General features: G+C 36.3%; 1 protein-coding gene and 1 pseudogene across 1 annotated transcript; both read left to right on the forward strand.

The window, feature by feature from the left end:
• Positions 1-390: 390 nt before the first annotated feature.
• Positions 391-2,444, forward strand: LOC119192824. Its single transcript, XM_037446579.1, has 4 exons — positions 391-567; positions 954-1,231; positions 1,524-1,651; positions 2,379-2,444. Exons 1-4 carry the CDS (start codon positions 406-408, stop codon positions 2,441-2,443), a joined length of 633 nt encoding a protein of 210 aa, XP_037302476.1. The 5' UTR covers positions 391-405; the 3' UTR covers position 2,444.
• A 5,739-nt stretch (positions 2,445-8,183) lies between these two features.
• On the forward strand, positions 8,184-14,814 carry LOC115447912 (annotated as a pseudogene).
• Positions 14,815-14,915: the final 101 nt, after the last annotated feature.

Below are 14,915 nucleotides of genomic sequence, written 5' to 3' on the forward strand. Positions count from 1 at the left end.
TCATACGGTATTTTCGTTATTTGGTAAGTAAATTTGAAAGGCAATAAAACTTCGTGTTATGGCACTTTTCTGGTTGACAGTTAAAGCTTCAGCGATTTACAACTATCTAACCAGATCTAAGTTGATACCTACAAGATTATGAGCAGTTGACAAAGAATTTTCCCAGAGTGCCTTAGTGGTGTAACAACCTTGGTAGCAAAGTTGTATTGTCCATACAGTACGATTACCGCACTGAGATCCTGGGTTAAGAAAAATGATATTGGTATTTTCTACTTAATATCAGATAGGAATTTGGAATTTGTATCCGATATGACGATAAGCTCTCCCACATTACATTACAAGACGCAATACGCATTTTACCATTGTCCAACAGTGCGACAATTTATATGCTGTATATTTAACATAATGTTTCTTTGTTTCAGTAATAACAGCTACTACATCTGGTTTCCGTTTCTGGCGGAAAAATTCGCTTCTGGTTTCTCGTCAACAGACGGGAACTCAACTGTGGAACAGGTCAACGGCCTGTGCAGCATTATCGTCAGCGAGCATCAGGCTGCCGTCAGTGGTGTTAGTATGATTGTTATATTACAGGAATACGGACATAATTTCTAAAACGCTTATTCAAATTCTCCTCTCGTTCGCCATCATTTCTATATCCTTTAAAATTATAGCATTGTAGTAAAATTTGCAAATCCATACCTATACTGAATTTAGTATTGTTTGTTTTAAGAGTAGCAGAGGTAAACTAGCTCATAATACGATTGACTTATATTAGATAGATAGGCCTTAGTACCCTTTTCTGTGGCAAATAATCTTAACATTCTAACTGACCTTTACCCTATAAACAAACCTAACTTTACTAGGTAACCAGTGAAATAAAGATAATTGAGTAACAGATTGCCACTCTGGAAACCACTTTTCTTCTGAATTCCTACAATCTACTTAATCTCCAGGCAACCTGCTCAAGTACCGTGGATCTGAGCTTGGTCTGGTCCAGCCTCGCACAAGGAGCCAGCTTCGTGGTTATTCTCCTGCTGATCACTAAGATAGCATATCGCAAGAAATTATTGATGATTATCATTCTCTCGATATCTGGCTTCTCGACCCTGGGCGCGGTGGTCATCAATGACAGCATCACCAGTTTTATCATGTACTTCGGGCTGCTATTCAATGAATTGTGTACAGGATTCATTTTCTCGTATTTTGTAGATCTTTACCCGACTTCGTATAGGTAAGTGTATATTTTGTTAAAATTAAACGGTAGATGTGTTTGTATTTAGTTACAATTGTTCAAAATTTTGAACCAATAACATTGTTACATTTATGGTCTATTTAACGTCTTAGTAAAGGTTACTTATTAAACAAGGCAAACAAATAGTCAACTGTGCTCCCAAAAAATAAAATGAGTGCCTTTTTTTTCTCCTGTCTACTACGAATCATAAACGTATTTATTTATTTAAATATTGCCAAACACGATATAATATCTAATCTGCTAATTCTAACTTTGTATTATGTGTTTTCAGAGGCACAGCGGCGTGCGTGGGTGTGATGGTGGCTCGGGCTGGTGCCCTCGGCGGCGTGAACATCCTCGGTGCCTTCTTGATGTCCCACTGCACTGCCACCTTCTATGGCACGTTCGCGTTAATGCTTAGTAAGTTATTCATCTACTTCATCTTGTTCAGCTTTTACAACTCAACTGCTAAACGTAGGCCTCCCCTAGAAATTTCGAGATAAACCTATTCGAAGTGGTCTACATTCAACGAATTACTGCAACCTTTACGAGGTCGTCTGTCATTATTTTCGAACGAGATTATTGATATCATTCAATCTATAAGTGCGGATAGTTTATATAAACCGTATTTTATTTAATTTGTAACAGAATCTAACATGATGACCGCAGCGTGATGTCTTCAAGTTTATAACACATTTTTGAACACAATTTTTAAAGGGATGAACTGTTTGCAGTTTAAGGATCTATATCATAGATTCTTAGTGAATGCAACTGGTCATGTGAATCTATAAACCAATGAAATACAAAAGTCACGCTTTCATTAATATTCCCAAATAAATCATAAATAAATTGTGCTATCTACGTTAGCTGTTTAATACGATTATTAAAAAATAAAATTTACTTGAAACTTATGACACAGGCTCAATATTTAATCTTCGGATATAACAGATGACAGCCAAAAAGTGATGGAACAATAGTCATGAAGTGTGCGGTTTTTAGCCTTTTAAAATAAAATTGACTTAATATATACATTCACACAAAACTTTACCCCTTTACCCCTAAAGAGCTGAGCAGTCGTGTAAGGATATACTATCGCTACTATATATAGGATACTATCGCCATATCTAACTAATATATTTTCCTGCAGGTACCGTTGCCGTGTCCTTCTTGTTGCCTCCAGACAAATCGCTTAATAAAACTGTTAGTACTTAAATTAGAATTTTATTTCGCTACCCACCACGCCATCAGTTCAGTACACTAAAATATGTGTTTTTTTTAAATTATACTTCTTTAGGCGCATTAGGGAAAAATTATGAGAGTAAGTTTTTTTATTGCCTTAGTAGGCAAACGAGCGAGCGGTCTGTCTGATGTTAAGCAGCATCCGACGCCCATGGACTAAAGCAATGCCAGAGGCACATCCGAGTCGTTGTCTGTCGGGAAAAATATGTACTCAATCTTACTTCGTACAAATATAAATGCAATTAATGTTTCTTAAAATGATTTGTTAGAGGTAACTGCTGAAACCATTTAACGGATTTAGATAAAATTTTGCACATTGATAGACTATATCCTAATTTCTCATGGTGTAGCCGACTTCATGCCAGTATTTTTTCAAATATAGCGCTTGGTTTGTACCAATGGCGTTATGGCTTGCTACAGACATTTAGGGACTTTTCGAAGCTGGGAAGCGGTAGAATGTCGGAATTACCTGTAGACGTTCTGAATCCTGAATTCTTAAGCCTGCTTCGGAGTCCCCGCTGCGCGTTCGCTACTCTTGGCAGCCTTCCTTTAGTCGCCTCTCACGGGGATGAGAGGAGGCAGACAAGAAATAGGCAGGACATGACAACATTGGGGCTTGTTGTTGGATCGGGTTGGCGACTGCAGCAACTTGGAGGAAAGTTGAGAGGGCATAGTTTGGAAGGCAATATGAGGGAAGGACAAGGAACTATTTTAGGATAGGAGGAGGGAAGAAAGCCAGGAAATGTTCGCTAGTCCTTATAGGTGTAGATGTAAAATGCACCCATGAAGTATACACCTGTGTGTGCCAACGGCCACGACATTTGCACCGTGCGTGGGCGTGCATTCGGGGTGGTGACCGAGCGCACAAGAATATCCTCAGGGGGGGACTTTAATAGCTTGACTCGAGTGAGCGCAATTATTTGCTTCTAAAAATCGTGTTTACAATGACAAAAAGGAACCGGCCTGTGTTTGATTTTGTACATTATTCTATATGTAGTGGTTAATAATACAAAAAAGAAACCCTCCTGCGAAAACTGCATTAAAATTAGTTAATAAATGAGCCACTAATTCATATTTCAAATATTACTATGTGCCGAAGTGGGCGCGAAGTGGGGATATCGCTTCATCTCTTATTTACGCACGCATCGTAATGCCCGATGACGTTACACGTGGGTATTGCGCCTCTTTTCTGTTTCTTATTACTTACCCCTTCTACCGAAATTAAAAGACTTATAATTTGTTGATTTTTTACCGGATTTAAATAATTCTTTCTGTGTTCTAATTTATATAACGTAAATATTTGATATTAATGAAGGACAAAAATGAGTCTGGTCCCCTATTATTTTCTAAATTGGAATGACAAAGTCGCATCGTCTAATTGTGTCGATTTTTTTTAAATAAGTAAAGAGTTGTTTTTATTTTGCACGAGGTCAGTCATTCAATCATCAGTGAGAATGATAGTCGTCAATATTTTACACAACTGCTGGTGGTATTCGGCGTTGTTAGTACCTTCTTATAACGACTTAAAGGAACGTAAAAAGACCAATTATCCGATTTTATACTACCATTAATTTGCAAGTAATTTTCAGTCAAAAGTCATGCAACAAATTCATTATAAGTTAATTTATTTTATTTTATTTAAATAAAATTAAGATGCAAAACAGATTACAATCAAAATTAAAGCTAATTATAAAATATTCAAGCATATAAACTAGATTGTATTCCTAAACTGCCTCGGTGGCGTAGTTGTATTGCACGTCCGGTACAATGGCGCTCTGAGGTCCTGGGTTCGAATCCCGGGTCGGGCAAAGTGATATTTGGGTTTTTCTGCTCAGTATCAGCCTGGAGTCTGGAATTTGTGCCCGATATGGCGATAGGCCCGCCCCCTATCACATCATGGGACGGAACATACTTGGCGAAAAGTGGGTGCCCTACTTGCGCCTCTGCATACCCCTTCGGGGATAAAATGCGTGATGTTATGTATGTATGTATGTATTCCTAAACATTGCGCCCTTAAACTAGTTAATTACTTAAAGTGCGGACTAAAATAAATTAAGATTGATTCATTGAAATATGTAACACTGCCTGTCTTGAAAATTCTTAGAATCTAACACATCACATTTCCGTTCACGTACGTATAAGTAAAAAATAGTTTACCTTATTGGGTGTACTTGGTCACTGAGCCGCAATACGTCAAAATAGATAACTAACTATACCTGGTTCTTTTATACACAATGGTAGCCATGAGGTTTGTATTAAATACTAGCTTTTGCTCGCGGCTTCGCCCTCGTGAAGCCAGGATAAAATTCCACTGTTTGATAAAAGTCTTGCTACATATTTTCCCGGTACTTATAGGTTCAAACTAATTTTATCCCCAATCTATAATTTCAGTTCAATCAGTCGAAAATCTAAGAACATTTATACAAACTTTCATCCCCTATTTTATCCCCTTAAGGGTAGAATTTATCAAAATCCTTTCTTAGGGGATGCCTACGTCATAGTAGCTTTATGCATGTAAAGTCTTAGCCCGATCCGTCCAATGGTTTGGGCTGTTCCTTGATATATCACTGTCAGTCACCTTTGAGTTATATATTATATTAACAACTGAAGTTAGCTAAAATTGAGTTTCTCGAAGCCGACCACTATTTATGTACTATGTATTTTGAGACTATGCAATTTTGTCGCGTTCGCGATTCACTTTCACTTTTGTTGAGTTTCAGAACGCGATATTAGATCCTCCAACGCGCACGCGAATTTGAACTTTATGCAGCGGTAATAAATTACAAATTGACTCTCCATTTTATTTAGAAAACGTTTGTATGGGAAATAGAAAAATGCTGTTTTGAGGATTTTCCCGGCAATTATTCGAATTTTTCTCACCTTTTAAACCTTCCCTAGACCTCCACGAATAATTCAAGACCAAGATAAGATAAATCCGTTCAGCCGTTCTCGAGTTTTAGCGAGACTAACGAACAGCAATTCATTTTTATATATATAGATTAACAACTGAAGTTAGCTAAAATTGAGTTTCTCGAAGCCGACCACTATTTATGGACTATGTATTTTGAGACTATGCAATTTTGTCGCGTTCGCGATTCACTTTCACTTTTGTTGAGTTTCAGAACGCGATATTAGATCCTCCAACGCGCACGCGAATTTGAACTTTATGCAGCGGTAATAAATTACAAATTGACTCTACGTATTAGTTAGAAAACGTTTGTATGGGAAATAGAAAAATGCTGTTTTGAGGATTTTCCCGGCAATTATTCGAATTTTTCTCACCTTTTAAACCTTCCCTAGACCTCCACGAATAATTCAAGACCAAGATAAGATAAATCCGTTCAGCCGTTCTCGAGTTTTAGCGAGACTAACGAACAGCAATTCATTTTTATGTATATAGATATTGACAACATCCCAGCAGTGATAAAGAAGAAAAAAAATGATGGATGGAATATTAGTTTTTATGTCAGTTATTATTAGAGTTATCCATTAACGGAGTTACCTAACAATGAAGCAATCAATTTATTACATAAATCATCTATACTTACTTCAATATTATATAGCTGAAGAGTTTGTCTGTTTGTTTGAACGCGCTAATCTCAGAAAACTACCGGTTCAAATAGTCCATTGAAATGTTACATTTTTTAGGCCTTACCTTGCGTTTTTTAGAGGACGCAATTTTATTTTTTTGAAGTGTAGGGGGGTCAGTCTAAAGCTAAAACCAAGTTTGTGGGGTCGCCACCCTTGTCCCACGGCCGCCTTCTTGAAAATAGGGGTTGAAATGGTTTTACGATGTATCTCTTAAACTATTTATCTGACAAAAAATTATAAACATTTTTTGTTGCAAATTAAATTCTCTACAACTTTGGTCTAGTAACTTTTGTCATAGAACTATAAATAAAAAAGTTATGAGCGAAAATGTTAAGAAATTCAATGTTAAACAATGTCCATTGCAACGTCATCAGAACGTGTGTTTATAAGGTTCATAATACTTTTTTTGTACTCTCATTAATACCCAAATACCCAAGGGACCATTAGGGAACAAAAGAACATCTGCCTGCTATTATTATTATTATTTCTAACCTCTGTTATTGTAAGAATAGCTGATAATATTATGTTGAAGTTGTCGTTCAACTTATATCTTTTAGTTGTGCTACATATTTCTGTACGTGCGGATGTATTTTATTCTGTTTTTAATTGTGAAGACGATTTTGAATGATTTTAGACACGATTTTAACTTTAGTGAAAACTACTTTTTTTTTTATTAGCATTTTGACTTTTATAAGACTTTTAAAAGTCAAAATGCTAATAAATAACTTACTTAATACAACTTCAACACAATATTATCAGCTATTCTTACAATAAGAGAGGTTAGAAATAATAATAATAATAGCAGGCAGATGTTCTTTTGTTCCCTAATGGTCCCTTGGGTATTTGGGTATTAATGAGAGTACAAAAAGTATTACGAACCTTATAAACACACGTTCCGATGACGTTGCAATGGACATTGCTTAACATTGAATTTCTTAACATTTTCGCTTATAACTTTTTTATTTATAGTTCTACGACAAAAGTTACAAGACCAAAGTTGTAGAGAATTTAATTTGCAACAAAAAATGTTTATACATTTTTTGTCAGATGAATAGTTTAAGAGATACATCGTAAAACCATTTCAACCCTTATTTTCAAGATGGCGGCCGTGGGACAAGGGTGGCGACCCCACAAACTTGGTTTTAGCTTTAGACTGACCCCCCCTACACTTCAAAAAAATAAAATTGCGTCCTCTAAAAAACGCAACCCCAAATGTAACTTTTCAATGGACTAAAATTGAATAATTATTTTAGTGTTGGATAACTCATTTATCGAGGAAAACTTAAGCTTTAGACTATAGCCTATATAACATTGCTCTTTGACCAATAGGAGCAAACCATCAATAAAAAATATTGCAAAAACGGGGAAAATGTATTCATTCTGAGAGCTTCTATTGCGTGCACTGCAGAATATATAATATATTTAACTGGATTTTATGTTTAATGATTTCTTGTGTTTACGCGAATTTTCGAATTAAAATTATACTATTTTTCGGATTTTATCGTGGTTTTTATATTTTAACTTTCTCCCGACATTTCGAAGACTTTGCTGCCTTCGTGGTCACAGGGGGGACTGACACGATTTTTATTGGTGGTTGGTGGTGGTTTAAAAAGATATAAAATGTAATCATTCATTTTGAACTATATATTTAACGAAACTGTCTCTAAAAGTCGTTTGTCAACACAATTTAGTTATTTACCGTACGTTCGACAATTCGCACGCAGTCTCGTGGAATAGACGAAGCAAGCATTACGGCCAGTACATAAAGGATTCATTTAATGGTACAATATTCATTTAATTCATTTAATTCTGAAGGATTTATGTTTGAATTTGTTTATTATAATATTTTTTTATTTCCATTGTAATTAATTGTTTGTATTGAGTCGTTTGAAGTTTCACACGCTTATAATATATAATAATATATGTATAATTTTATTTAACTACGTTTAATTTCATAAAACTAAGCTACTTGTTTTTAATATAAATTATATAATTTATTGAATAGGCGTTATTTCAGACCTACTGAGTTAATTTAATGTTATTTGACGCCGACATCTTACTGCTATTGAGACGTTACCTTTATGTTAATTTTCATTTGTTAAATAGGTTGTCGATAACAGTGAAAACGTGTTCTATTGTAAATTAGTGTTAATAATAGTTCGAACAAGAATGATAGTCAGGTAATGCGGATAGCATTGTGGAATAAGCAAGGAAGTCTACTGGCGAAGTTGTGATCAAGACTCTCGAGGAATAACTGACCGGTGAAGTTGCGATAATTTGAAATCTATAGTTTACGTTGAGGAGACTGAATCCCGGACTTGATGGTTATCCCATATCAGTGTATAGATATTTAGTTGATAGTTGATAATGGCAAACAAAGGAGATGGTGATCCGGTGAAGACACACGAGGCTAATGGTGACCGTCGTAAGAAGGATTCTGTTTGGACGATCAGTAAGAGCAATAAGGAGGAGTATATTTGTCCCTACGGAGATGCTATTAACTTAGCCGGTGAGTTCTTCTTTTTCTTCTTATGTTTAACGGGTGAGTTAATCACTGATATTTAAGCTGCATTTGAAACCTCGAGCTGTCGATGTCATCCATTAGGAGAGGACGAACACAGCACTAACTTATATAATATGGTTAGTCGTCGTGCGAGCTAGCTCAAATGTTAATGTTACTGCTATAGTAATTCGATACACCTCTTGTAACCTTCTTTAATTAATTTAAAATGTTGTCAATAAACAGTTTCCTAGATAAACACATAAACATAACATCACACCATTCCCATTTCCGGGTAAGCAGAAATCACACCAACAATTGACGAATTATGTTTAAGGTTAAGATGCATATTATAAAATCCTCGGAATTGCCATTATATCGTGCATAGTAATAGTTTAGGCGCTTTTTTATAAATAGCCGTAATTGAGGATATTTTGAGTTATAAGGGAACGGAAGTTATTGTTAGGATTTTTCTGGATATTTCGATTGTTATCTCCCTTAAAAACGGTATTATTTCGAATTAACTTGGTTACTAGCATCTAGTCGTTTCCGAAATCTTATCTATTTGCTATAATTATAAGCATATAATCCCGCTTTGCATTTTCCTGGGATAAAAAGTAGCCTATGTCCTCCCCAGGATCTCAAATTATCTCCACACCAAAATTTACCTACAACCGCCATTTATACTTTTCCTTTTTAGACTAGTTTCTATTTTAAAATGATTTTTCCTCTTTGCTTTAAACATACAATAAAATTTTCAAATTATCAAATTAAATAAAATAAAAATAAAATTTTCAAATTAAATTAAGATTATAATATAATTTTCACGAAATAATTAAAATGTTAATGTGCCGGCAAATCTGTTAAAAACATTCCTACATACGAAAATATTTTATCGTGTGAACGTTTTTTGTTAGAAAATATATATATTTTTGTATAATTCAAATACGAGATGAGGAGTCAAGGCTGTTGGTAAACATCAAGGGGCCTTAAAATGAAATTAAAAGTAAGGTCAGGGGACCCTATTCCGTATACGATAAGTGCACGCCCGTAATTCAAAAAGACGAATTCGCCCCTAAAGACGAAATAGGGACACCTACATACGTCCATGCTCCATACAACGCAACCACACTTATCAAAGGCATGGTCACTTTGCCGCGTCGGAATATAACACATTGATTCCCAACGTGGTCCAGGTGAACCCCTAGTGGTCCACAGGAGACCCGACGGGGGTCTACATTGATATGGCCAAAAAATTGAGGTTCAAAATTCGTAAGCGGGGAGCACGAAAATGTATCTGGTTTTGATAGTAGAGAATTATCATTGTAGGAAGATAATATTTTAAGAGGCTCAGAGACTGCTATATGTAAAAACTTGCATATTCTGGCTAATATGGTAGAAATTTCGCTGCAGGGAGTCCACTGGAACCAAGAATATTTTGAAGTGGTCTATGAGAAACAAAGTTTGGGAACCTCTGATATAACTTAAATGGCCCAAAGGTGGATTAAGGCGTGGGCGACGTGAGCCATTGTCCACAATCTTGCCGTCCAAAGGTCTTCGAATAAATCCAGTGGGCCAAGTCCTTGGTAATAACTAATGCACCCAAGTCGTTTCTCCTGTTTAAACCCCTGTAAAGCTACTTCCTATCCCGCGACGAGCACTTTGGGACATTTATTCCGATAAAAGATTTACACGCGGCCAGAGTCGCGAAGAAAAACTTATATTTCAATACTTATTTAATGTAACAACGTGACCTCTAAACTAAATTAAATAAGTTTTTCAAAAACACTCATCGCGTTAATGACCTCATTACATTATAATAGATAACGATTATATAGTTTTATTTACTTTATAATTTTGAAATAAAACTCATATAAATGAATGGTCGCAATCTATACAAAGTGGTGCCGAGATGAAGAAATTAATTTCATACATGGGTGCGGCTAATTATCAGTAATAGGTAATAATAAAATTACATGACTAGAAAATTTTCGCTCGTGTGAAGGAGTTTTCTTAGAATAAAAGTCCCGTTACATATTTCCCCAGAATAAAACTAACATATGACCATTTCAAGGCCGCAAACTATCTCCACTGGAGACCATGTACTATACATTAAGAGATAATTATCTCTTGCTAGTCGACATACTTTTGCCGGCCTGTTCAAAACCGGATATACACAGCCTATTCTCGGATGCGGCACACTTGGGCCGGTGTGGTGAGTCTACACCTTGACTACAGTTGTCACTATTAGAGCGGATACAAATTTCCTCTGAACCGGCTCATTCATGTGATTGGACATGCTACCTCCAGATTTGCTCTACGATCCTTCATCTTCCAGGTAATGGCTGGTACAGCGCCACTCTGCTGGTGACCCTCAGCTCGTCAACCTTCGCGATGGTTCTGGAAATGTTCGGCCTCTCCGTGGTGGTGTCGGGCGCCACTTGCGACTTCGACCTGGGCGTCGTAGAAACCAGCATCCTCCTCTCCATGCCGTTTGTCGGTGCGTTATATTTAGTTAAGTCAACAATTTAATTAAACAAGCACTATCCTCTAAAGTTTTACGTTTCCATATGAATTACGGATACGGTGCAAATTTTGAGGGAAAATATTAGAAATTAGGAAAGGCGATGTAAATTGAATGCAAAAAATCCGTGGTGAGAAGGTTGGTACTGTTACTGGGCATTACTACAAACTATTTATGAAGCATGCAGAATGGTCAGTTTCATAAAACGAATGTGTCCTGAATTCATATTCAAGCACTATTGTACTCGTATAATGCTTTCATCAGTCATTTGGAGTATGCTACTGTAGCTTGGAATGCTCACTTCCAGAATCGTATTGCACGACTAGTCGTCGTCGTAATTAAAATAATTGGCATTCGAAGACCCACACTGTCCATATCGGGCCGACTATGAAACTAGTTTAAACCATTTTAAAACGAATTCCCTGCTCCATGAAATGATTTAAAATGAAAACCAACAACAACTGTATAATACGCCGCTTTGCATAAACTGATTAACGACTCCATAGATACATCGAATTTATTTGCCCGACGTTGCTTACTGGTGCCGCTGAGAATTCCTAGATATCCTTTAGATTGCACATTCAGAAGAGCTCCTTTAAGTAATCTAAATTAATCTCCTCGCTCTATCGTGGTCTTGCAACGTGTAATAATATTTTCCAGCGGTCCATTACAACTTTTAAGTCAATATACTTGAAGTCTTTGATTTCACACGATTCATATATATGATAAAATTATTAACATTAAAAAAAAAAGGCCCTCTATATATTTTCCCGGAATAGACAGTAACCTATGTAAGTACATACTTGGTAGTCTAAGAGGCTCAAACTATATCCAAACATAAATTTATCGAATTCTATTAGGTAGTTGTAATCTAATTAAATAAATAAATTTTGAGACTGTAAAACTAAGAATTTTGCGTGGCAGAGGCGGCGCATTAACACACTGTGGCTTGAAATTAAGAGTTTAGGTTGTGTTTCTACTAAAGCATGCAATCCCATAATCGATAATTTATCGGCTTTTGTTGGAGAATAAAAACGATTTTTTTTATCGATTATCGGAATATTCCGATAATTGTATGTCCTAGTTTCTACGGTTAATATGCAAATGAACACTAATGTTGTTTAGTATCAGGCAGGCGGCTTGATCTTCTTGTCATATAATTCGTATAATAAAAATGCAGAGGTTTGTAATTTGATAGCTAGGAATATTGCTTGTCTCCTTATTACATACATACTTGGCTTTCCAGGTCCTGTCGTGATGGCGTTCCCCTGGGGATACATCTCAGACACATACGGACGCAGGAGAAGCTTGCGCATAGCACTATGGGTGAGCTTCGCGGTGTCTGCCATCAGCTCCTTCTCACCCCACTGGATCCTCTTAGCCATCTTGAAGTTCGTCAGCACGAGTTTGTAAGTATTTAACTCTTTCGGGGTCTAATTAGGTCTTGTAAGGTTTATATTAGAATAAGCCTCTGTGTAACCATATGGTAATATTGTGAAGATATTATTATACTAATATTATAAAGCTGAGGAGTATGTTTCTTTCAACGAGCTAATTTCAGGAATTCCCAAACCGATTTTGAAAATTTTGAATATTTTTTCTATAATAGAAAGCTACATTACTCCTGAGTGCTATTGACTACTTTTTATCCAGTGAAAATATTTATGCTGAAAAACTCTTTTCACGCGTGCGGAGGCGTAGGCAAAAGCTAGTATATTTATAAAGCTGATTTGAAAATTTTATGTGTGCTGGTATTATCTCTTCAAAAGAGAATACCTTGGTCTTCATCTACTCAGCGGCTTTTGATATAATATTATATTATGTACACGAGATGGGCCAGCTACCGCGGAGTTAGTGCTAAATATTAATCTGCCTCAGTTGCAGCTGCGCTCATTCCGCGGGGTACACCATGCTGGGCGAGTGCACTACGGAGCATAGCCGCGACACCTACATCCTCGTCATGAGCAGTGTGCTAGACTTCAGTCTAGCTCTCTACGTCAGTAAGTACCTACGCCCCAACCATCCACTGTGGATCAAATGCTCCTGTCTTTTAAAACGGTCTAACGAGGCATATTTTGATTTTCGACGTCTAACAAAATTATAGTGGCCTTAATATTTTTTTATTTCCTATTAAAGGTACCAACTATTATTAAAAAGAGGAAACTTGCAACTTAATAACTAGCTAAGTTCACTCATAAAATGTTATGTGCCTGTTTACTTATTTTAATGCGATCTAGCAATCTTCGTCACTAAATATTGCATGGCACTGGACTACTGCTGTGTTTCTATTTAACATTAAAATGCAATCAGTACTTAATTATCAGGACTGAACTCAGAACCGACATCTAAATTACGGAGTGTTAAGCAAAGCGTCATACAATGTTTTTTATTCGTGTGTTTTGAACGATATCATTGTAAAGACATTCATGTATTTCAAGATTAGATCTAAGTTTCATTTATTTTTCCAAGTTATGCCGAAAAACAGTCGCACTCAATTTGAACAAAATGCTATCCATGATCTTATGCATGCTGACTTACGTGTCAATTATAGGTATTATGTTTAATACTTCCAGCAATTGCTTATTTCATCGTGAACCTGGATTTCGTCTACAATCTGGGCTTTATTACCTTCACACCCTGGCGTCTGCTGAACTTGGTGCTGTCGATTCCTCTGGGCTTGGGAGCGTTGGGCACATACTTCTACTACGAAAGCCCCAAGTTCCTGGTAAATGTTGGAAGATGTGACGAAGCTTTGGATACGTTGAGGAATATTTGGAGACGTAACGGAGGACGTGGAAAGTATCCAGTGAGGTTTTTACTGTAATAATGACATTTGCCTGCCCGTTGTATGTTAAAACAATCGGAGCATGACGACCAGTATTACGTTCAAAGAGACAGCATCTTCTAAGTCACAGAGGTCGGATGAGTAATTCTACGCGGAGATTACCTCGATCATAGCTCACGTTGAGAAGACACCGATCGGCTCAATCTTAATGTATTTAACAGTAATACACTAGGCTGTGTTTGTATTCTATATTTTGTTAGTCTCTTATTTTTTTAAGGCAAATGAATATAGATGTATGCTGGATACGATTCTAAACTATACAATTTATTTATTTATTCATAGACACAACAATAATTAATTATTACATCAGTTCACAGCGGTCACTAGGCTCCAATTATTGTGTTGATCCATATTTTTTACTTGAAGAGCTAGAAAGGTCTAAGACCAATAGAGAAGGATAATTTAATTGCTATTTATTATCTCAACAGCCTAGTTTAAGTACTGTAAATTGAAGTCCCTAGACCTGTAGATCGCAGTATAGAAACCATTTGGTTTTCTCACACTTCAGGACAGGTTTTTTAGAGAGGAATTAATCGCATAGATGAAGAAATTTTCGTACCGACTTTACGTAAATGTCTGTTAAGGGCAGTTAAAGTTAAAAGGTTAAAGGCAGCATTACGGGACATGAAAGTTAACGAATCATGTTCTGGTTTCGTCTCACTATACTTTGGATATAAATGTGACAATACTACGTGATCCAATAGATTTTAAATAACTTGATTTCTTTTAGGTAAGCAAAGTGTATCTGAAAGAAGAAGGGAACTCGAAATCAAAGGATTTATCGTTCCTACGTTCACTGTGGGATCAAATAATTCCCTGTTTAAACCTCCCCTCCTTTACCGAAGTTTACAGCTTTACTATTTGACTGCTGTAGTGTTAAGCATGTAAGTAATATGGTATTTTCGTAAACGTTATTTAGCAAGTAAATTTGAAAGTTATTAAAGCCCCACGTGTTATGGCACTTTTCATGTTGACGGTTAAAGCT

The sequence above is a fragment of the Manduca sexta genome, unplaced genomic scaffold (genome assembly GCF_014839805.1).
Source record: "Manduca sexta isolate Smith_Timp_Sample1 unplaced genomic scaffold, JHU_Msex_v1.0 HiC_scaffold_3232, whole genome shotgun sequence".
Classification (NCBI taxonomy): domain Eukaryota; kingdom Metazoa; phylum Arthropoda; class Insecta; order Lepidoptera; family Sphingidae; genus Manduca; species Manduca sexta.

Coding starts and splice junctions, on each gene's coding strand:
- LOC119192824 (XM_037446579.1), top strand. CDS start 406: ATGTTTCTTTGTTTCAGTAATAACAGCTACTACATCTGGTTTCCGTTT. Junction 568..953: donor ATCAGGCTGCCGTCAGTGGT/GTTAGTATGATT, acceptor CTTAATCTCCAG/GCAACCTGCTCAAGTACCGT. Junction 1,652..2,378: donor CACGTTCGCGTTAATGCTTA/GTAAGTTATTCA, acceptor ATTTTCCTGCAG/GTACCGTTGCCGTGTCCTTC.